Raw genomic sequence first — 19,398 nt, 5'->3', positions numbered from 1 at the left:
AGCCAGTGCAATTTGTAAGCCTAATTCCTTCACACGTTTCTATTACACACCTGCGGTGGTGCTGTCATGGATGATTCCTTTGAGGTTCACAGGAACGGTCCTCTGCGGCCCTGAGAACAAGCAGAGGTTTTGTAGAAGCAAGACCTTATGTTTCATATTTAATGAGGTTCAACAAGTAATAAAACAGAATAACTGTGCAATTAAAGAATAACTCCTCAGAAGTTGCTAATACTGTGCCTCCGGGAATGTTTTAAATTTGAAGGTTTAGACCACACTAATATGCCATACTTGAATTGGATTAGTTTAACTGCACTGTGGGTCGGTTGTGTAATCATACAGGTATATAGTACATTCCCTACGTAACCCCAAACTGGTTAATTCTTCTGTTGTACATAGAGGAAATGTCTCTGATTCTAAATTCATGGGAGCTATAGCTTGCAGAGAAGAGCTATGATCTGATAGTGCTTTTGTTGAGTCCTAAGTGCGAAATTCTGAAGCTTTGGAGGAGTCCCCTAGCTAAAAGAATGTGTGTGTGCTTCTGGGTGTTTGGGTGCAGAGCAGAGAGCATTTGCATGACAAAAAAGGGTGCTGTTTGTTCCAGCGGCTAAGGTTGTGCTCTTCCTCATGTTCACAGTCTGAGCAACAACGATCTTTCCGTGAATGCTGTTCTCATTTTGGCAAAGGAAGTCATCGCCTGTCAAAACGCTACTGAACTGCGCGTCAGGTAGCAATGCATGAGGGCTGTTACAAAAGCAAATATGTTGTCTCTTTAGATGCTGGCTTTTAAAATGGACCTTGTTTTTACAGCTTAGTTGTCAGATAATCAAAGTCACCAAAAATTAATTTTAATCCTTTTTGTTTTCAGTTTGAAACAAGATTTGAATTCATCATATTATGGACTTCCTATTTTCATTTTTTTTAATGGGTCATTTTAGGTTTGGTTTGTAAGTTGATTTTCAGGGTGTAATATTTGTTATTATATAACAGAATTTAAACTTGCCTTTAAGCTATGCAATATATCAACCAGGAAATTTTTTACTAACTAGCATAAATTTGCTAGTTTACTGAAAAGGTGTGGATATAAGTAGCTCTAGCTCTATGTTCCTTTAAATTACATGTCTTGCTGTTTTCATAGGTCCAGAATGACAAAGAAAGCGTAGAATTTTTAAATCCTAGCTCTTATGATTGTCTTACTTTGTAAGCTTAATAGGCCAAATTAATCCATGGTGTAACTCAAGGGAAGCCAAATTGCATACAGATTTTTCTTATTTTTCTTCCTGGAATGAAGTTTCTACTGAGCTCTTTCCCACAAATTGCTAATCTTGAAAAAAATCCGATAAATTCCAGCCCAGTCATCTTAACTGTGTTACTGTCCTGTCTGTACTGCAGCCTCAGTTCACCACGAAGGGTGTACTACTGCCCTCTAGCCAATGGCTGCTCGATCGCTCACCGGTCGCAATGTGCTACCATAGCACATGTCAAGGCTCTCTTTAGCATACAGGCAACAGTTTTGGTCCTTACTGAGCACCTCTAAAGAGATGGCATCCTTCACCTGTGTCCTAACACTGGCTTGGATCTCTTTTTCAGGAAGGACACTGTGATTATATATTTTTCTGGCTTGTCTGGGAAGGCTCCAAGGTAAGAAACTGCATTTGGTTTTGTGCTATATTCAGAGTTAATGCTAATTCAAACCATCAGCTTGGTGTCACTTCAGCAACAGAACTGGTTGCCTCTGCCCTTGCATCTGGCAGAGCTGGATCCACCTGAGCAAGACAAAAGGTGACCAAAATAGGTGGTCTTTGCACGGAACTACCAGCCAGTTCCACGAAGGCAGCACAGCGCCTTAGTGCCTGTGTAAGCTTCAAGTGCTGCGTTTCTATTGCCAAACTGCTGAAAAACAGTTGAATGTGAGGGTAAATGTAGGAAAAGACTTTGGTCTTTCCCTGGCTGGCTCTTGTGTTCTCCCTGCTTTTGCATACTTTAGAGGGAAGGGTGAATTTCACCTTAATTAAGAATCTACAAAGCAATCTCTTGTTCCCTGACAGGGAACTCGCTTTGCTCTGTGTCATGCAGCCCTCGAGGGACCTCACAATATTTATCACATGTGTAAACTGACTCAGCCTGGCCCTGAGTTAGATAGAAACTGCTCCTATTCAGATGCCTGGACAGTCATCTTGTGCTCTTATAGGCAGCCTGGCACGGGTGGATGTTTTTATCCCTTCCTGTGGTGGCACAATCCCACGTGAAGGCAAAACACCCTTCTTAGTAGTGCCTTTGAACTGGAGTTCAGTTATCAAGTTCATCACATACACAGTGAAATCCCAAAGGGACACCTTCTGTACTCCCCATCTACTGGTGGAGCTCTTCTGGGTCTTGAAAATCACTTAACCTTGTGTGGAGTGCTTGGACAGAACACAGACTTCGTGGTTTCTTCCAGAAAACTTGCAGAAAATGCTAACCAGCACCCAGGTCCTCATATTTTGTGAAGGCATATTAAAGGCCAAATATTTTGCTTGTTTGCAGGTCATTGGATTTGAGGTGGAAAGAGAATAAGGAATGTGTAACTCCAACTAGATTTGTGAAGCTATGGTAAGAGAAGGCATTGAAATTCCTGCTAGTGAGTGATTTGCAGTTGACAGGTCCTACAGAAGGACAAGAATAGCAGCTGTGTTGGTCCTTAAGGACAGAGGGTATTTTCACATATGAAAAAGTTTGAAATAAACCTGAATCAGTAAATAAAAACAATAGAAATCCCTATCTGGCCCAGCCAGTGGCTTTATTTCTTGTGTATTGGGCTCTACAGCCCTAGGGCAGAGTTCCCTTAATAATGCCCATGTTGCTATATATATTCTTATTGCTACCAAAGGCATGAGCCATGTAGTTTCCTTTCTTGCCTGGGCTTCTGAAGAGCATACTGGCTTTCTCAAAATAGGAGATCTCCAGCATGTTGTCTGAGCATGCTAAATCTGGGAAATGGCCCTCCCTTACCTCCTTCTCTTTTCCTCACCACTCTGCACAAGAGGGACATCTGTCCCCTTCTCGTGGATGGCAGTGCCAGGAGGCTCTGACACAAGGTGTTGTGTGTGCACAGCACTCTGCAGGTGCATCCCCCTGCACTCTCTTTGCAGCACAGGCTACAGAGAGACAGAGTAACGTGGCCAGGATTGTGTGGAAGAGCTAAGAGTAAAGCCTCCCACTCTTGGTACTGCTGCTGTGTGCTGTCATTTGGAGAGGGACACCAGAAATGCCTGGGTCCCACTGTCACTTCACTGCTCATTAACCCTTCCTGTTCACAGCTTGCAGAATTGCAGCCTGTCTTCCCAACATGCAAAGGAGATAGTTGCCATTCTCCAGAGATGTCCCCATCTCTCTGAAGTGGAGTGAGTGCCTCTTTTCCTTCCTGTTGAGTGGCTGTAGGTGGGTGGTGGGGAACAGGGGAGGTTACAGGCAGTGAGACATGGGGACAGACACCAAGAAAGGGTCCCAGCACTCTGTGTTATGTCTGGTGGGATCCTGGTTAGGGGTGTTTGGTGAGGTTCAGCAGGAGATGAATGCTGAGCAACCTTTGATTTTTGTGACCACTATAACCAGAGATGCCAGTTACAGAGCAGACCCTCCTACCGAAGCAGTGCTGCACGCGGGAGGCAATATGGAGCTGGCCCAGAGGCATGGCTTCTCCAGCAAATCCTCTGGGCTGGTAAAGGGAAGATTGCTTCTGTGCTGTCCCTTTTGTCTTGTAAATCCATCCAGCTCTGTTGGGAGCGGAAGAAGGCAATAAATCTGCTTAGTAACCTGCACATTAGAATGAGTATCATCCCTACCTTATTTGCCTATATATGAGGCCATCTGGATTTGACTGTAAAGCTTTCCTTCTAGTCTGTCTGCCCTGTAAAATGCAGGAATATTTGTTGCAAGGTAGTTCAGTCCAGATAATGTCTTGAATTTAGGTACACCTCAAACCCCAGTTTTCTAGCTCACTGATCTGAACTGGGCTCTGGAAATATTTGTCATCCAGTGTTTTCTGCCTTCCTTTCTTCCTTCCAGGAGGACAGTAAACGTGCACTCATTTGGTGTCTGGTTTTGTACTCCCACTTACATTTTGTAAAGTCAGATGATTTGGGGGCTAAAGTATAAATCATGTTGTCCTAGGGATAAAACTCTATGTCTGAAGTTACTTCATGCAGAGATAAGTAGGGAAGATTTATCTAGGACAGAAGAACAGCCCAAGCAAAAAGCAATTGTAGGAAAAGGAAAGCGATCAGAGTTTGAGAACTTTGGTGTTTATACTATTCAAAACAGTCCCCACTAACTGGAAAATGCCTCAGTTTATCAGGTAACAAGCTTGGAGATGAAGGCTGCAGTTGCCTGCTGGAAAGCCTCCCTTGGCTATCAATTTCAAAACAGCTGGAGTAAGTGTTGCCTTGTACAAAACCAAACTGCCCTTTTTTCTTGACCCTGACAAGGATTGTACAGAGATGCTGAGCAGGGATCCAGGAGGCAAAGGCCTCACCCAGACCAGTGCTAAGAACCTACTTAGAGCACTCCTAAGGAAGGATGAGACTCAGCCCATGAGACTGTTCAGGCTGGTCACTGAGCATCATGCACGGAAGCTGGTCTAAAAGCATCTGAAGTGCTAAAGTGCCCTTTCATTAAAACCCCTTCCTCAGGAGTAGCAGTGCTGTGTGTTTTCCACCATGCCACTTCTGAAGTGAGATGGGTTCAAGCACGCAGCACACTGACAGTCCTGTGTGATTTCAGTGACCAGCTTGTTGCCTTTTTCATCTTTCTTAGTCTCAGCCAAAACCACCTCTCTGTTAATGGCATTTGCAGCCTGTTGAAGTCTGTAAATACCTGCCAGAAGATGATGGAGGTACAAATCAGGTATGTAGACCTTGAATCATTCCTGAAGTTAATATAATAATATAAAAATCTGAGAGTTAGGTTCTGAGATTTTTTCACCCCCCTCAGAAGTGGAGCAGGTAAAGAACAGATCCAAAGCCAATTACTAACACCGATGCTTGTTAATACATGGCTGTAAGCTGATTTTAACTGATCCATCAACCAGAATTTAAGAAGGTACAGAACTGTGTGACTTTTCATGCATGGGGACAGTATTAGACTCTCTTGCTCTCTGCCCTGGGAAGTTTTGGTAGAGGATCTCCGTGGAGTATGAGAACTGGTGACATCTTCTGGAGTGGAGTTGAAAGTTCTCTTCTATTTACTTTCCCTTGGAAACCCCCTGGAGTTCAAGTGTAACAGTTTTGTCTGCACTGTCTCTAATGATTCAGAGAAACTGAGTCATCTGATACTGCACAGTTTGATCCAACCAGTATTTAAAACTAGTGGATTATTTTTTTCTTGCTTTGGGAGTGTTTTAAGTGATTGGTGTCACCAAACAGTTTTGCAGAGTAAACTCAAGCATTCTTAAAACAAGAAGTCCTGTAAATAATTAAAATGTGGCATTGATTGATTCCTTCTCTTCTTCACAGCCTTTGTCATGAGACTGCAGTCCTGAGGTTTACAGAAGACAGAGAGTTTTCGTCCCTTCTTCCTAGGTAGAGTGTGGTGTGTTCTCAGCATCTCGTTTAGTTCTACATCCTGTTTAGGTACCACAGCAGTTCTTGTCCCCCCTCCCGTCTGATTCTAAATGTTGTACTTTCTCCTGGTCTTCTTAGCCACTTTGAAAGTTGTCCACTGCCTTCTATAGTGTTTGACTGCATTCCATATCTCTAGGGGACATTTCAACCCCCAGCATCCTAAGCAAAGCAGGCTCTTTAATGACAGCTGTGCTATCTGATAATACTGAACAGTAAAAAAGTAAACCCCACACCTCCAAAACAAATTCCAAAAAGATCCACAGATCCCTGCATGTTTAAAATCATCTGGTTCACTACACCAAGCATTCTGGATCATGGTACTCCGAAATCAAAGTAAGTTTGGAGTTTTATTCTTTCCCTCAGAAAATTGTGGTCAAAACAGCTCAACCCAAATGTTTTGAGTGAGAAATGGTTTTCCGTTGCTCCTGGAGCTGTAGGCTCATGTATTTATGCTCTTGTTCTCCATGGACTGAGCCCACTGTAAAAGAGCATTTCCCACAGTACACCTGCATCCTACCTCCCCAGCCAGTGAGGAAGAGCAGGGCTATCATGAGATGCAACCCGGTTGTGGCTATTGCTTGGAAGAGGGTGACAGCCTGAGACACATGATCTGTGACTCCTTTAAGGTACCAGGTGACATTTCAAGCTCCAGATATTTTAGGATTTGGATGTTCCATTTATTTATGAGTAGTCAGTTTTTGTAGATGTGGACTCTTTTCAAAAAACATGTTTAGTCAAGAGCTGAATTCTCCATGAGACTGTAGCTTAGATGAGAAATCTCTTTTCCCTTTCTCCCCACTTGCCTGCATACTCAAGTATTTGGCTAATCACTGAAAGAGGGAAGAGCTTGTTATTGGCAACATATGGGCATGGGCTAGAACCAGGGTAGCCCCAGGGACCTGACAAATTGCTGAAGTGTAAGTGTTTACCCTTGTCTGGTTTTGTGCTCACTTAGGGAAGAGCCCATGTTCTCTAATGATGACCAACAATATGGAGAGGAAAACCAGACACCTACCTATCCTCAGAAAATAAGGTACCATGGCAGATTTTCATTGTATTTCATGCATGTCCTTTCTCTGGATCCTATAGCTGATGTAACCTGCATCTCCAAGTTTGTATGCTGAATCATAAGAGATCTGGTAAAAGCCCCTTCAGTCACTCATTTGTCCCAGCTTGCAGCACTAGAAGCTCTGTGGTTAGCATCTGTGGAGTCAAAATAGGAGTCTACAGGAGTCAAAATGGACTGTGGGTTGTGTATCTTACAGAATTGGTGTGGTAATTGTGCAATTACTGCATAGGCTCCCATGTGGGAGCTGGTGGTGACAGAACTTGTGATGTTGGGGGGGGTCTCTACTGATATTTGAAGAAATGACCCGTGTTCAGATGTATATTGGATCGTGATCTTACTCCACCACAGAGTGCACCTGTCTCTTTTGCAGGCTGCAGTGAGGAAGGAAGTTGTGCCTTCTAACCAGGATCTAGTTCTTTGTTGTGCCACAGATTTTCTTTACCTTGTCTTTTTATTCTCTGTTTGCAGACAAGAGCTGAAAGTACAGATTATAAATTGTTGCAGACAAAGAAACCAAAACCCACAAGATATTTGAAGGGGGTTTTAAATTTCATTATTATCTCATTTATTCTCTGGTTTTCTGAAGAAGTGCAGTTTACAATCTTGTTTTCAACCCTGAAGTCCTGGACTACTGAGTTCTCTTTCCCCCTAGACTGACAGACAGTAGTTTTCAAGCCAGTGACCTGAAGAAGCTGTTCGAAGTCCTGAAGGAATGTAGCAGCATCTCTGAGTTGGAGTGAGTCCTTCTTAACTCTTATGGTCTTTATCTGCAGCTCTTTGGGATACTGAGAAACTGCCACTTGTTTTTTCTGCAGTGTTGCGTAGAGAATGTAGCAGAGACATATCCTTAAGAAAGGTATAGCTTTACATGGGCTAATATCCTTTGCCAAGGAGACATACAATTTTAGTGCTCTCTTAGAACAAAGTTTGCAGGTCATAAATCTAGAAAGGTGCTGTTTGGTCACTTAGCCTGACATCAGGTATTACAAAAGCTGTAAAACCTTGCCCTGTCATTTTTGCCTTTGGGCCGTTTGGGAACAAAGCTGCAGAGGCTGAGGAATCCCACCCAAATCCAGTGTGGGAGCCTGTGTGGTATGCAAGGACATTTAGCACCAAAGCACTTTCTGCTGTTAACGCTGTGTGTGGGGAGTCATCCTGTTTGCTAACACCAAGAGGTGAGCAGACAGGCCTGACAGAAAGGCTAAGCCAGCACAACCCTGCATCTAGGTTTTGAGGACAGAACAAGGACCATCACTAACCTGTAGTCGATGTACCATCGCCTGAGGGCTGGCTGTGTCCTTAGGCCTGGCAGCCTTTAGAGCAGATTTTCAGCCTTTGCTCTTTTTAGCAATCATGTCTGTTGGTCTCACATGGTCCATAGCACACTGTAATCCTTAGGCTCTAATATCAGATCTAATATCCTTCTCCAGGACTAACCCTTGGCTCCTCTGCTGGGCCTGTCCAGGTTGATTTTTCAGAGGTGTAGACTTTTTGTCCCTGGTAACTGCATTAAAAAACACTGTCACTCTAGAGACGTCACTTGGTGGGCATGAGAAAGTGATGAGCCCTAAGCTAGGCTTTTTGCTATTCTCTGTTGTTAAGTCCTGTCTCTTGTTTCTCTGTAGACTTCAGATGTAAGTGGAGAGGGGCGGTGTATGTGTTATTTTGGTTAGGGTGCCCATGTCCTGCTTTCAGAGCTCTTGTTACTAAGAGCTGACTGTGCCTATTTTATTTTAATGAAAATTAAATCCCTTTCTTTAAATCCTAGCCTATCAAGTAATTGTCTGGGAGATGAGGGACTTCTGCAGCTGTTTCAGTTCCTCCCAAATTTGAAAATGTTAAGTTCTCTCAAGTGAGTAGCTCCTGTTTCTCCTTACTCATGGATAAGTTTTCATGGGAGTAGTGGTTGGGGAAGCTTAGTCCACATTTGGGAAGGGCTTTTCAGGATCAAGTGCAGTTATATTCTGTGTCTGTTGAGGGTCCAGTGTGCTGTCTGGTCTGTCTCCACCTCTAATCCAGAACAGATTGACTCCACTTGAAGCTTGACTGAGATGAGTGCCTGAGAGCCTCTGTACTCAGTACTCCGTGAAGGAGATGGGTGGTCTTGTGTGCAGGTTTGACACCTGATTTCTAAAACAGATTGAGGTTTTTGTCAGACCACTGAATTTTTCCTCTCCTGGTTCCTCATTGGGAGGGAGAGCAGTCCTTCCTCTCCTGAGGTGGGCACCTTTGGAAGATAAATGCTGGTGAGCTCCAGCTTCAGCTGTGGAATCTGAATTCAGCTGTAATGAGTGTCTTATGCTTATTAGACTATTTTACTTGGCACTTCCATTGAAAGTGTACTGTACAGGACTGTAGTTAAGTAGTATAGCACCATTCTGCTTTATTGAAAGAGTTATTTATTGTTCCCATTTGATTAATTGAAGTGTTCTCAAGACAAGACTGTTCCAGTTCCTGACAGTCTGCAGCTTCCCATCAGTGCAATGAAATACACTGCTGTTATTTATCTTTTTTTTTTTTTGCCAGCATCAGGTACCCTGCCCACGGTCACACGAGATACTGTCATAGACCTCATAGGCCTGATCATGATCTTAATTAGTGTGGGTTTTGTACTGCCACAACTGTACTTATAGCCAAGGAGTTATTGCCTCGAATTGGTGTCTTGAATATAAGGAATTCCATTTCTTATGGTTAATAAGAAAAAACTTGTGTGGTGAGGTTGGTCTGTCAGCTAGGTTGCCCAAAGAGACTGTGGATTCTCCATCATGTTAAAAACCCAGCTGGACAATATCCTGAGCAGTCTGTTCTAGCCTAACCCTCCTCTGAGCAAGAGAGTTTGACTAGAGCATCTCCAGAGGTTCATTCCAGCTTCAATTATTTTGTGATTCTCTGAACTCTGAAGGTGATGAATGAATTTAAAAAATACTGGAGTGAGTTGTGTTTGCAGAACTGTAGTTGGAAACACAGGCAAAAGGTGGCAAAGAAGTGGTCTCTGAGTGTGTTGGACAAGGATCGCTATTATTGGGTGACATAGTGTGAACTGTTAGTAGTTTTGCTTGCAACAGCTGATTTAATTTCTTCTTTCTGTAGGTTTAATGACAACCAAATCTCCCTGAATTCTGTGTTTTTCTTAGCTCAGTCTTTACCTACATTGGAAAACATTAAAATGATGAACCTCAGGTATGACCAGGAGTATTTTTCTTATTTTTTGGTATTTAAAACCTCAAGCTATGGTTTTTGATGAGTAATACAGGAGCACATGTCTTCAAACTCCATCCTAATTGTGGGTTTTTTTGGTTACAGTTTAGGATACCCGCAGGTGGTTCATCTAACCTTTTGGGAAAGAATCAGGTAAAATCATACCCACTCATCTGTCTAAACCTTTCAGACTCATCTCTTAAAAAGATACTGATGTGTGAGTCCCTGAGGTGTAGCAGTTAAAGAGCCATTTGGCTCCAAACTCCAGCCAGGGTTGTGGAGGCAGGGTGAGCTGTTTCAGGGTTGACAGTGGCCTGAGGGTATGGAGCAGACAGCAGTATCCAGCTGCTGACCGGGGCTGCAGCCACCTCCCTCCCTGGCCAGCGCAGAGCAAATGCCCAAAGTGCTGAGTGGGTGCAGAACTCCCTGGAGGATGAAAGGGATGATAAGACCCTTTTTTCTTCTGGGGATGACGTGAACCTAATTCTGGCAGGTGGTGAGAAAAGACAGACTGAAGCGTGAGGCCACTGCCACCACCTCACCCTCTTCCCCAGCTGCAGCATGGGGAGTCAGCTACACCGGGGCAATAACATCAGCACAACTCATGGGGTAAACTGTTCTTTCCTCAGGGTCAGAAGTACCAGCAGAGGGAGAAGTAGTTTCCTGGCTCATCCCAAGTATGAAGCAAAAGGACGGTGCTTTCGGTATGGCAGCCCCAGCTTTGTCACTCAGGAGCATGGGGAGAGATGGCTGTGAGGGTCCATATCTGTAGCGTAAAGTGTGGAACAGACCTATCCATCCAGCTGTCTCCTCAGAGAGCTGTCTTGTGCCCTGCCTGCCTTTGGGGGCAGACTGTCCTCTGCTTGTATGCCATCATGAGATGCCTCTGGAAGAGGGGCATCTTTAATATATCTCTCTTCCATCCTCTTTCCTGCTGAAACTGGTCAAGGAGGCCAGTTCCCATAATAACACTTGGTTACAAGGGAGAAAGTCTTGGCTGTTGTAATTTGGCAAAGACTTAAGAGAGATTGGGGCCAGCTGGCATCAGCCCAGGCCAACAGGTATTTATACTTTGTGGTCACTGGAGGGACACAGTGATACACCAGAGGTGGCTGGGTGAATAATACACCCTCTTGGGATAGACTTGGAATGTCCACTGCTACACACATGTGTGTGAAAATAAATAGTACATCTTTTGCTTGGCTAGGCCTGAGGGGATTGTCTTCCTTTCCTGCAGAGGAAGCTTCTACCCATAAGTGATGAGATACAAATCTGTCTGGCTACTACATTAATCCCATGGAGACTTACCCGTTTGTCACCCAGGAAGGTTTCTGTGATTTTCTTCTTGGAGAAGGACATAGGGAACACCAATCCCAGCCTTGCTATGGGAGAGCTGAAACTGCTGAGCAGGGAAAGATGCTGTCCTGTTTCCTGAGACAATTTAAGTATCAATGATGTGGCTCTAGGGAGGTAACACCCAAAGTGACATGGTATTTTGATGGACTGGCTCTCTTGAATCAGCTCAGAGCCGGTGAAATCATCTGGTTGTCACAGATTTTGACTTCTCAGTCCTAGATTGTGGGTAGCAAAATATCTGTAGTGGAAGTCATAGGGTTGCTACAGGCCTTATCCTAGGATGTGAGGCTCTGGGATATGGAGTGTTGCCATACCGTGCTCATGGGAAATGTTTAGCTCCTGAGTGCATGCTTTACTTCAGTCTCAGGGACTGCGGAGTGGGTCCAGAGGACATGACCAGGCTGTGCCAGATACTGGCTCAATGTCCCCATCTGACAGAAATTGAGTAAGTGTTCTGCACTCGGCAACCCTGCCTTCTCTGTCTGTCTGTCTCCCCAGTCCACAAATACAGGGTCGTTATTCAGGTTAGCAGCTCATGTAAATTGGCTTTCCTTTCACCACAGCCTCCTAGAAATCCCTGCAAAAACGTCCCCAGATGCTTAGATAAACCCACACCTCCTACTGTCCTCTCTGTTTCAAACAGAGTAAGTCTACCATGTTTGTTTATAAACACCCCAGAACACATATGTGTTCTCATAGTCTTCCTCAATCATGTGGCTATGAACAAGTGTTGTCATCTACTCCTTGAGACCCTGGCTTGCAGTGTAGGCAGAGCAAGAGGACCTGGCTTATGAGCCATGAACTGAACTCTGAAAGAACTGGTCACTCCAGGAAGGAACTGGATGCCAAAAAAATTAGAATACTGGTCAGAACAAAAACTGAGTAATAACAAATAAAAATAACATAATACCCATATTGCATGCACAAAACAAATCTGCATCATCTTACAGATTTACAGTAATGGGAAAGTAAGACTCTTAAAACTGGAGTGTTAATTGCCTATAGGATATAGAGAAACACAGAGATCCACTTGTAAGGACTAAATCTTGCTCAACTTTTAGGGCATTTCTAGACATGTCCTTTTCCAGAATTTGCCCCTAACACCCCCATGAACATCTGTGTGTGCATGTCCATGTAGATTTTATAGAAATACTTATAGATTGTCCTGGTTTGTCTTGGAATATATTTCCTTCCATGTTTTACAGTCTGTCTGGAAATTCATTGAGTGACGAGAGCGTTGAGAGATTACTGAGCTTCCTGCCATACCTCTGTCACCTGACACTACTGAGGTACTCTTTGGGGTCCCTGCTTTGACTGCTGCCATGAAATGTTGGTTTAGAAAGTGCTAATGCCACAGCATATCTTAGGAACATTAATCAGTAACTGTAGATTAACTAGCTAGGCAAAGAAAATGCAGAAACTCTTTCACACCCATTCCTGTCTTGTTTCTAGAACCAAAGCAGCTCTGAACCTTTTTTCTTTAATGATGTAAAGAGGGGAAGAGAAAAGGACGGGAGGAGAAATGCCCACCCTAGGCACAGCATCCCAGATAATCCTCACTTAGCAGGTCCCATGGAGCATGACTTGAGCATCTGTAACAGATGTAGGACCTGTTGTTTGACAGACAGTGACAGCACATCACCCGTTTGTGTGGTCAGCATCTCCCAGCTCTGCCCTGCGGGGATCTGGCATCCTGCCACACTTGACACCAAGTGTTTCCTGGCAGTGTATCAGCCATCTAGGCTGGGAATTTAGGCTAGAGAGATGCTGTCAGGGCTAGGGCACTCCCACCACGTGGACAAAAAGCCCAGAAGGAGCTTGGCCATCTTTTACAAGATGTTGTAGTGTGGAGGAGCTGCAGTATCTCAAGAGACTGAATTTGCTCACTCAGCAGGTTGCTTCCAGCATGCAGTATCTCTAGTCCAATAGCCCTGAAGAGGAGTTGTTCAGTGTAAACCCTTGGTCTGTACTCTCTTTTTAGTCAAAGGAGACTAAAGGAGACTTTCCTTTAGTTAAAAGAACACTAGGTGCCAGTGCTCAAAACTTCAGAACCTTGCTCACAGATCTTGAGTTAAATAAGGTGGATCAAGCCTTTGGCATCTCAAAGTAAGGAGTGGGAAAATTGGGCTGTATGTATCCTCTTGGGAGCCGATTTTGTTGTTCTTTCTTTTCGCTCTTTTTCAGCATTAGGAATAACACATTTTCCCCATGTTGCACTGTCTTACTCATCAACTCCATAAACCTCTGTGAGCGGATCAGAGTGGTAGAAGTCCGGTAAGACACTCAGACTGTTTGGAGCCCAGCAGCTTAGCTTTAAAGGAACTACAGAGCTTGTCATCTTTGAAAGGTGTTGCTGAAGAACTGTCTTCTGTGTTTGCTGCAGGTCAAGTGAAAATGCTTTTTTGCATTTAGGAGCAAGCATGCGAAGCCAAAAGACATCCTTCAGGTACTGGCACACAACACTTAATTATAATTCACTTGTTTTGATTAGGTTTGAAGTGCTAGTGCAGGTCGCTAAATCTTGTATGAACTCATGGGCTGGTAGTCAAAGAGCTTGGGCAAGTAGCTGAAGCTTTGGGGCTCAGTGTATCTGCCTAAGAGCAACTCTGTACCATTTAGATGCATTGGGATGGCAGAGGCCTGTGCCTGTCTTGAGTGGCCACCATGATCATCTTGAGTAGCACCAAATTTTACTGCACAATTGAATTGAGCCCTAGCCACCAGATTTTCCAAATGTGTGCCTCAAATTCTGGGTGATAATCTCCATATGAGCATCAGTGTGATGTGTACATGGTACATGTCTGCGGCCTCTCTGGGAGTGATGGTTGCTGGGTGCCCCTGTAAAGAAGACTGTAATGTGTCTCCAGTTAGGCACCAAGGAGACAGCAAAAAACATGAAAAGTGTTTCCCACTTACAACATGGGGTTTGTCATTACTAACGTCAGAGAGGTGTTGTGAGAAGTATCAAACACTGGCACAGCTGAGGGCATTCATCTCAGTGAATGCTGCACAGAGACCGATGTGAAAATGCAGCTGCTGCTGGGCAGCTCTCACTGCTCAGGCTGAGCCTGGTTGTTGGCTGTGTTTTAACTCTCTTGTTGTCTCATTTGCAGGCTGACGGGCTGTGCCATTGGTCAAGGGCAGATTGGTGAGCTCTGCAGAGTCCTGGAGCAGCACGGGTGGCTGGCTGAAGTAGAGTAAGTGGGGCTTGGGTTCTAACCGTGACCTCGAGGAGGAATCGCTGAGGGAGAGCTGGGTTGGCATGGTTCAGCACTGCCTGGGGTTTCCCAGCCTGTCTGTGTGTGTACATGTGCTCATCAGACTACTCAGAAAGAAAATTAATGAGTAACTATACAGGTCTTTTACATATATTAAGCGGATGGGACAACTTTCTTGGGATTTTCACTCTGTGGCTGTTTTGAGGCATATGTTGCTTCATCTGAGCTCTGCTCTGAGCTTGTGTTCAGAGCTCTTCATTTGAGCTTGCTCTGGAGGTTATTTATGCATGAGGTTGCTTTGTAGGACAGCAGTTTGTTTTAGACAGACCTTTAATGGCTGAACTGGGATTTAAGCCCAGGAAGCTTGACTTTTTCCTTCAAAGTTTTTCAGAGGAGCATTGCTGCTGGAAAGGCAGAGTCTTGGTTGGCCATCTTACTGTTTTGCCTTTCAGTCTCTCCAGGAATCAGCTAGGAGATGAAGGCCTGAGGTGCCTCTTGGACCACTTGCACAGAGTGCCTGTTACCTGTTCCCTCAAGTAAGAAAACACAGTGTGAATATGAGGTGCCCCAGCAGAAAGGTGTTCACACGATCCCTCCTGAAGCTGCTGTCATTCTTCTTGCCCACTCCTGCCTTAGGAGGTCAGGTCTGAGTGAGCCATGAGCACAGCTCAAGACCTCCAGGCCAGGACAACTCAGGGTCTGATCCAAAACCTGCTGAAGTAAGTAAAAGTCTTTCTATTAGCATCAGCAGGAGATAACAAGGCCCAGAGTGGGCTATTGTGACAGAAGCTGACCCAGTCTCTTGAGTTTTCAGTTCAAAAAATTTATGTTGACATTGTCCTCTTTGAATAACTCATGGCCCGTAGGTGCTGTGAGCTCTACATCAGGCTTCCCCCTCCAGCTGCTCCGGCAGAGGCAAGCTGTAAATGGGCTGTATCACCCAGATCAGTGCTGTGTCTTAGAGGGGTTTCGTGCATTTAGCGTAGCTAAAGGGGCCTAGCACCCCACAAACTGCTCTGCCTTCCGTGCCAACTTGAATTTCGCCTCTGGCTGAGAAGATGCTGACTCTTAACACCTTCCTTCTCTTCTGTGCAGTCTCAGCCATAACAGGATTTCTCAGGATGGAGTTCTGCATCTCATAAGTGTGTTTGCCACATCTGGAAATACCACTGAAGTTCAAGTCAGGTGTGTGTTTCTCCTCCGTAATTTCTGATTTTCCCTGCATGTTTTCCCCTTAATTATCAAAAGTTTGTGGTCTTCAGGTAATAATGATAAGAACCATGTTTTCAACTACCTTTATATACAAGTGTATGCAAAGCTTTTGTTTATGTCCGTTTCTACTGGCCAAACATAGCTGCCAAGGAGGAAGCTAGCAGAGTTGTTATTCCACAGGGCCAAGTAATTTTTGTGTATAAAGACACAGGTATTGAGCTGTACTAATTGTTGTCATGTATGTATCTGTCTGTAAATTAACCTCTTCAGGGCAGGAGTCAGCATTTGCTCTGTAAAAATGTGATCCCTAATTCACTGCAGTATGTTGAGATTTCAGCATGAGTCTGTTGAAAGTAATTTCCAATGTTCTTCACTTGGATTTGCATCTTTATCTCCTTTCCTCTCTGTCAAAAATAGCCCATGTACTCTGGGCTTGTTGCACTGGCATGAACTGCTTTTTCTGACGGCTTGAAGCCACAAGGCTGGGCCATTGCTGCGTATCTGCCCTCCTCAGTGTTTATGTTAATGCAGACCAGTTGGTCTGTCGTGAACCAAATTTAACCAGGGTCACTTGCATTCATTCCTGCAGTTAAATGTGGGTGCTGAATTTTTTGACTGGGCTATTTTAAAGCAGATCAGTCTCCTGTTTTAGCTCTCTATAGAGCTTGGCAGGGAGTGCAGGGACAGGAGGAGGCAGAGGAAAGCAGGTCAGATCAGGACTGCTTCTCCAACCACCAGTGCTGCCTTATGCCAATTTAGTGTTAGTGAAACCTTTTTGAAGCATTTCCCTGCACTGGTTTATTGTAAGGAGACGTGGGCTAGGCCAGGTACCTCTGTCACTATTGTGTTGTGTTGCTTTGTGCAGTTTAATGTATTGTTAAATTCTCATCACTGGAAAAAAAAGTTATTTTCCCTCCAAATCTTAGACCGACATGTCTTTTTTATGCAGTTTGTGCTCCAAAGCAACTTTAATCATCAAGTTGACAAGCAGACATGACCCGAGAAAGATTTTGAGGTAATAGTACAGATTTATTTTTGGTGATTTCTTTGACAAAGGTGGTGTTCTTTTTCTAGGGACAAGGCAGACAAAATCTCTTGTAGCCCCTAGCTTCTAGTATGGTGACATTTTACACTAATAGGTGATACATTTCCTTTGTTTCACCTTCTGAGAAGAGCTTTCTCACGTCACTGAGGATCACACATCCCTTTCTATCACTGCTCCCTCACTGACTGTTCCTCACCTAGGAACGTGTAGGTGTGCCTACAGTCCCTGGCACAGGGCAGGGTGCTACAAAAAGCTGCCCCGTTGGCATACATGTATGCTGTATCAGAACATTACAACAGATGCTTTTAAAGTGTTGCCACAATCTTTTTTGGAAGCCCTGGAAGGCATTTAAGGTTTTGGTGCCATTCTTTCTCTGTGTGATACCTGAGATTTCTGAGTCAGAAAGCCTGAACTGGATCTTGTTGTAAGGAACTAAGACTGCTCTCTTTTGCTTCCTTTCAGACTCACAGAGTGCAACTTCCAGCCAGAGCACTTGGAAAAGTTGTTCTTGCTCCTGGAACAGTGCACTGGTCTGACAGAGTACATGTGAGTTAATGGCTGCGTGGACCCATTTGGGGGGGCTCGTTTGTAAGCTTTTCATTACAATAGCCTTTGGTTCTAGATCCTCAAATAACAACATGACAGTTCAAGCTGCAGAAAGACTTTTGCGTTCACTGAGGAAAAACCTGGGTCCTCTGAAAATCAGGTACTGTGCTGTTTTAGATATTGATCTGAGGCTGTTCTGATTATCTAAGGTGGTCTTTCATCAAAAATAAAAGTGAACTGTGCTTATTCCAAAGTACCTGCGTAGGTAGAGAAATTCCCATGGATGACTAAGTTACTGGTGTTTTGTCTTTATCTCCTTGATTCATACTAAGCATCAGGTAAAGCTGTGGTCATAAGCTGTGCTGTCTCTAGACCTCTACCTGCCTTACAAAGAAGGTTGTTAATTCTGGTGAGGACATTCTTACAGTGTTCTCACCAGAGGTCTCACCAGAGCATCCCACAGTTCACCTGGGTAACGAATTCTTCACTTCCTCCAAAATGTGTCATGTTAGAGCACAAGGGCCAGTCTCCCTCTCGTTGCTGTCAGTGGTAGGCAGGAAGGAAGTTGATGTCTGTGTCCTCCTCTGCAGGGAAGCTGGGCTACTTCTCTGTTTGTTGCCAGTTTGCATCCTGTTTCCTATGTAGGCATTACTCTGATGAGCAAAGCAGCCTTTTGTGTATATTAGAGTGCTGAGCACTCAGCTGACAGAGGCAGATGGGGATCTGTGCATGTGAATAAAGCAGAGTGGCCTATATTCTGCTTTGCAGCATAGAAGAGCCATGGGTATTTAAAGAAAGTGTCATGAACCTTCTTGAGCTGTCTGTCCAGGCCTGTGGAAATATTACTGAGATCACGTAAGTAACACCTCAAGTTCTGGTATCTATTAGATAATTTCTTTTATCCTGATACTTGTAAGGAAATGGGATTGAAGCCAGCACTTTAACTTGCTCTTCTTTTCTTTATTCTTTGTCTCTAGTGCATTTGTAAACCATTAGCCAACCTGAAGCAAGTTTGGCCCAAATGTCTGGCAGGTAGAAGTGCTTAGAACATTTGTGGTCACACAGCTTAGAAGGTTTAGTGGAAAGGAGTCTGTGTTCCTGGTCTCCCTTGGGAGAAAGTGTGCCCAGATTAGGCTAGCTTTGGAACTAGTTTAAATGCTGAAAAACTCTTCAGAGATGGGTGTTAGCATTAAAGCACCAGCATTGTCCTGTCCCATCCAGTCCTCCTGATTTTTCTTCTGGAAAATAGCATTTGCTCTCCCTCAAGAGTTCACAGGCTTATGTTCTCTAATGTCTATCTTTCCAGGATATGTAAAGATAAAACCCTCTTCCAATTAAGTGTAAGTTTCCCACATTGCCTGGAGAAGGTGGAATCAGTTGTTAGCAGGTGAGAAGGTGACTGTTTGTCATTATTTTCTGCTTGTTCTGAAACTCACCATGAGATGAAGAGTATTTTCAGAGTGTCTGAGGCTCTGGTCGCCGTGGGTTCAGTCTCGGCGTGCCTCTGTGCCAACATGTGAAAGAAACTGTAATCATGTGCACGTGTCTTTCGGGCCACCCTACTTCAGGCCCATGCTGGACCTGCACAAGATAAAAAAAGTCTGCCTACCTTTCCCACAGGACCAGGAGCACTCAGGAAACTTTGAAGACTTAAGATATGCTGGCTTCTGCACAAATGTGTAAGGAGAGAACAGCATTAGTGTCTTTTCCCCTTTATGTAGCTAAAGAAAGCAGCAGCTGGGGAGGGGCTGTGTTCCTCTATACTGGACTGGTGGTGTAGATGGGACATAGCAGGAGAGATCAGGGAGGGCACTTGCAAAGCTCTGATCTGTTCCTAAGCCTAGCCCTAAGGGCCACAGACACTGCAGTGAGTGTCTGCTGATCGTCACTGACAGTTGCATTGTGTGTTTGTATCCTGCAGATTGAACCAGTACACACCAGAAATCAAGCATGCTTGCTTCTACCAAAGGGTTCCTGAAAAATGTGCTCAGCTTCAGGAACTGACGTGAGTTGCCAGGCATTGCAGAGAATTTTTGGGGGAAGGGATTGTCCTTGTGTGTGCTGGAGATCACACAGCAGGGCAGAGGAGAGGCCAGTGCAAGGTCCCAGTCCCTGTCCTCTGGGTTCCCTACTTAAGAGTGTTTGGATGGAAAATAA

General features: G+C 44.4%; 1 protein-coding gene across 1 annotated transcript in view; it reads left to right on the top strand.

The window, feature by feature from the left end:
- Positions 1-19,398, top strand: part of NLRC5 (NLR family CARD domain containing 5) — a 45,323-nt gene that overhangs the window by 13,688 nt on the left and 12,237 nt on the right. Inside the window, exons 9-34 of the mRNA XM_026856798.1 lie at positions 635-724; positions 1,588-1,638; positions 2,524-2,589; positions 3,297-3,380; positions 4,326-4,409; positions 4,792-4,881; positions 5,490-5,555; positions 6,553-6,630; positions 7,319-7,402; positions 8,435-8,518; positions 9,757-9,846; positions 9,970-10,017; positions 10,494-10,568; positions 11,582-11,665; positions 12,426-12,509; positions 13,405-13,494; positions 13,604-13,666; positions 14,334-14,417; positions 14,891-14,974; positions 15,534-15,623; positions 16,600-16,665; positions 17,158-17,241; positions 17,318-17,401; positions 18,010-18,096; positions 18,548-18,628; positions 19,163-19,246. Of these exons, the coding sequence (XP_026712599.1) occupies positions 635-724; positions 1,588-1,638; positions 2,524-2,589; positions 3,297-3,380; positions 4,326-4,409; positions 4,792-4,881; positions 5,490-5,555; positions 6,553-6,630; positions 7,319-7,402; positions 8,435-8,518; positions 9,757-9,846; positions 9,970-10,017; positions 10,494-10,568; positions 11,582-11,665; positions 12,426-12,509; positions 13,405-13,494; positions 13,604-13,666; positions 14,334-14,417; positions 14,891-14,974; positions 15,534-15,623; positions 16,600-16,665; positions 17,158-17,241; positions 17,318-17,401; positions 18,010-18,096; positions 18,548-18,628; positions 19,163-19,246 (2,055 nt within the window). The remainder of the gene's footprint in view (positions 1-634; positions 725-1,587; positions 1,639-2,523; positions 2,590-3,296; positions 3,381-4,325; positions 4,410-4,791; positions 4,882-5,489; positions 5,556-6,552; positions 6,631-7,318; positions 7,403-8,434; positions 8,519-9,756; positions 9,847-9,969; positions 10,018-10,493; positions 10,569-11,581; positions 11,666-12,425; positions 12,510-13,404; positions 13,495-13,603; positions 13,667-14,333; positions 14,418-14,890; positions 14,975-15,533; positions 15,624-16,599; positions 16,666-17,157; positions 17,242-17,317; positions 17,402-18,009; positions 18,097-18,547; positions 18,629-19,162; positions 19,247-19,398) is intronic.

This window comes from Athene cunicularia (genome assembly GCF_003259725.1).
Source record: "Athene cunicularia isolate RWA chromosome 11 unlocalized genomic scaffold, athCun1 chr11_part1, whole genome shotgun sequence".
NCBI classification, from domain to species: domain Eukaryota; kingdom Metazoa; phylum Chordata; class Aves; order Strigiformes; family Strigidae; genus Athene; species Athene cunicularia.
The sequence above is the reverse complement of the archived record's forward strand: the minus strand, read 5'-3'. Positions and strand labels throughout refer to the sequence as shown.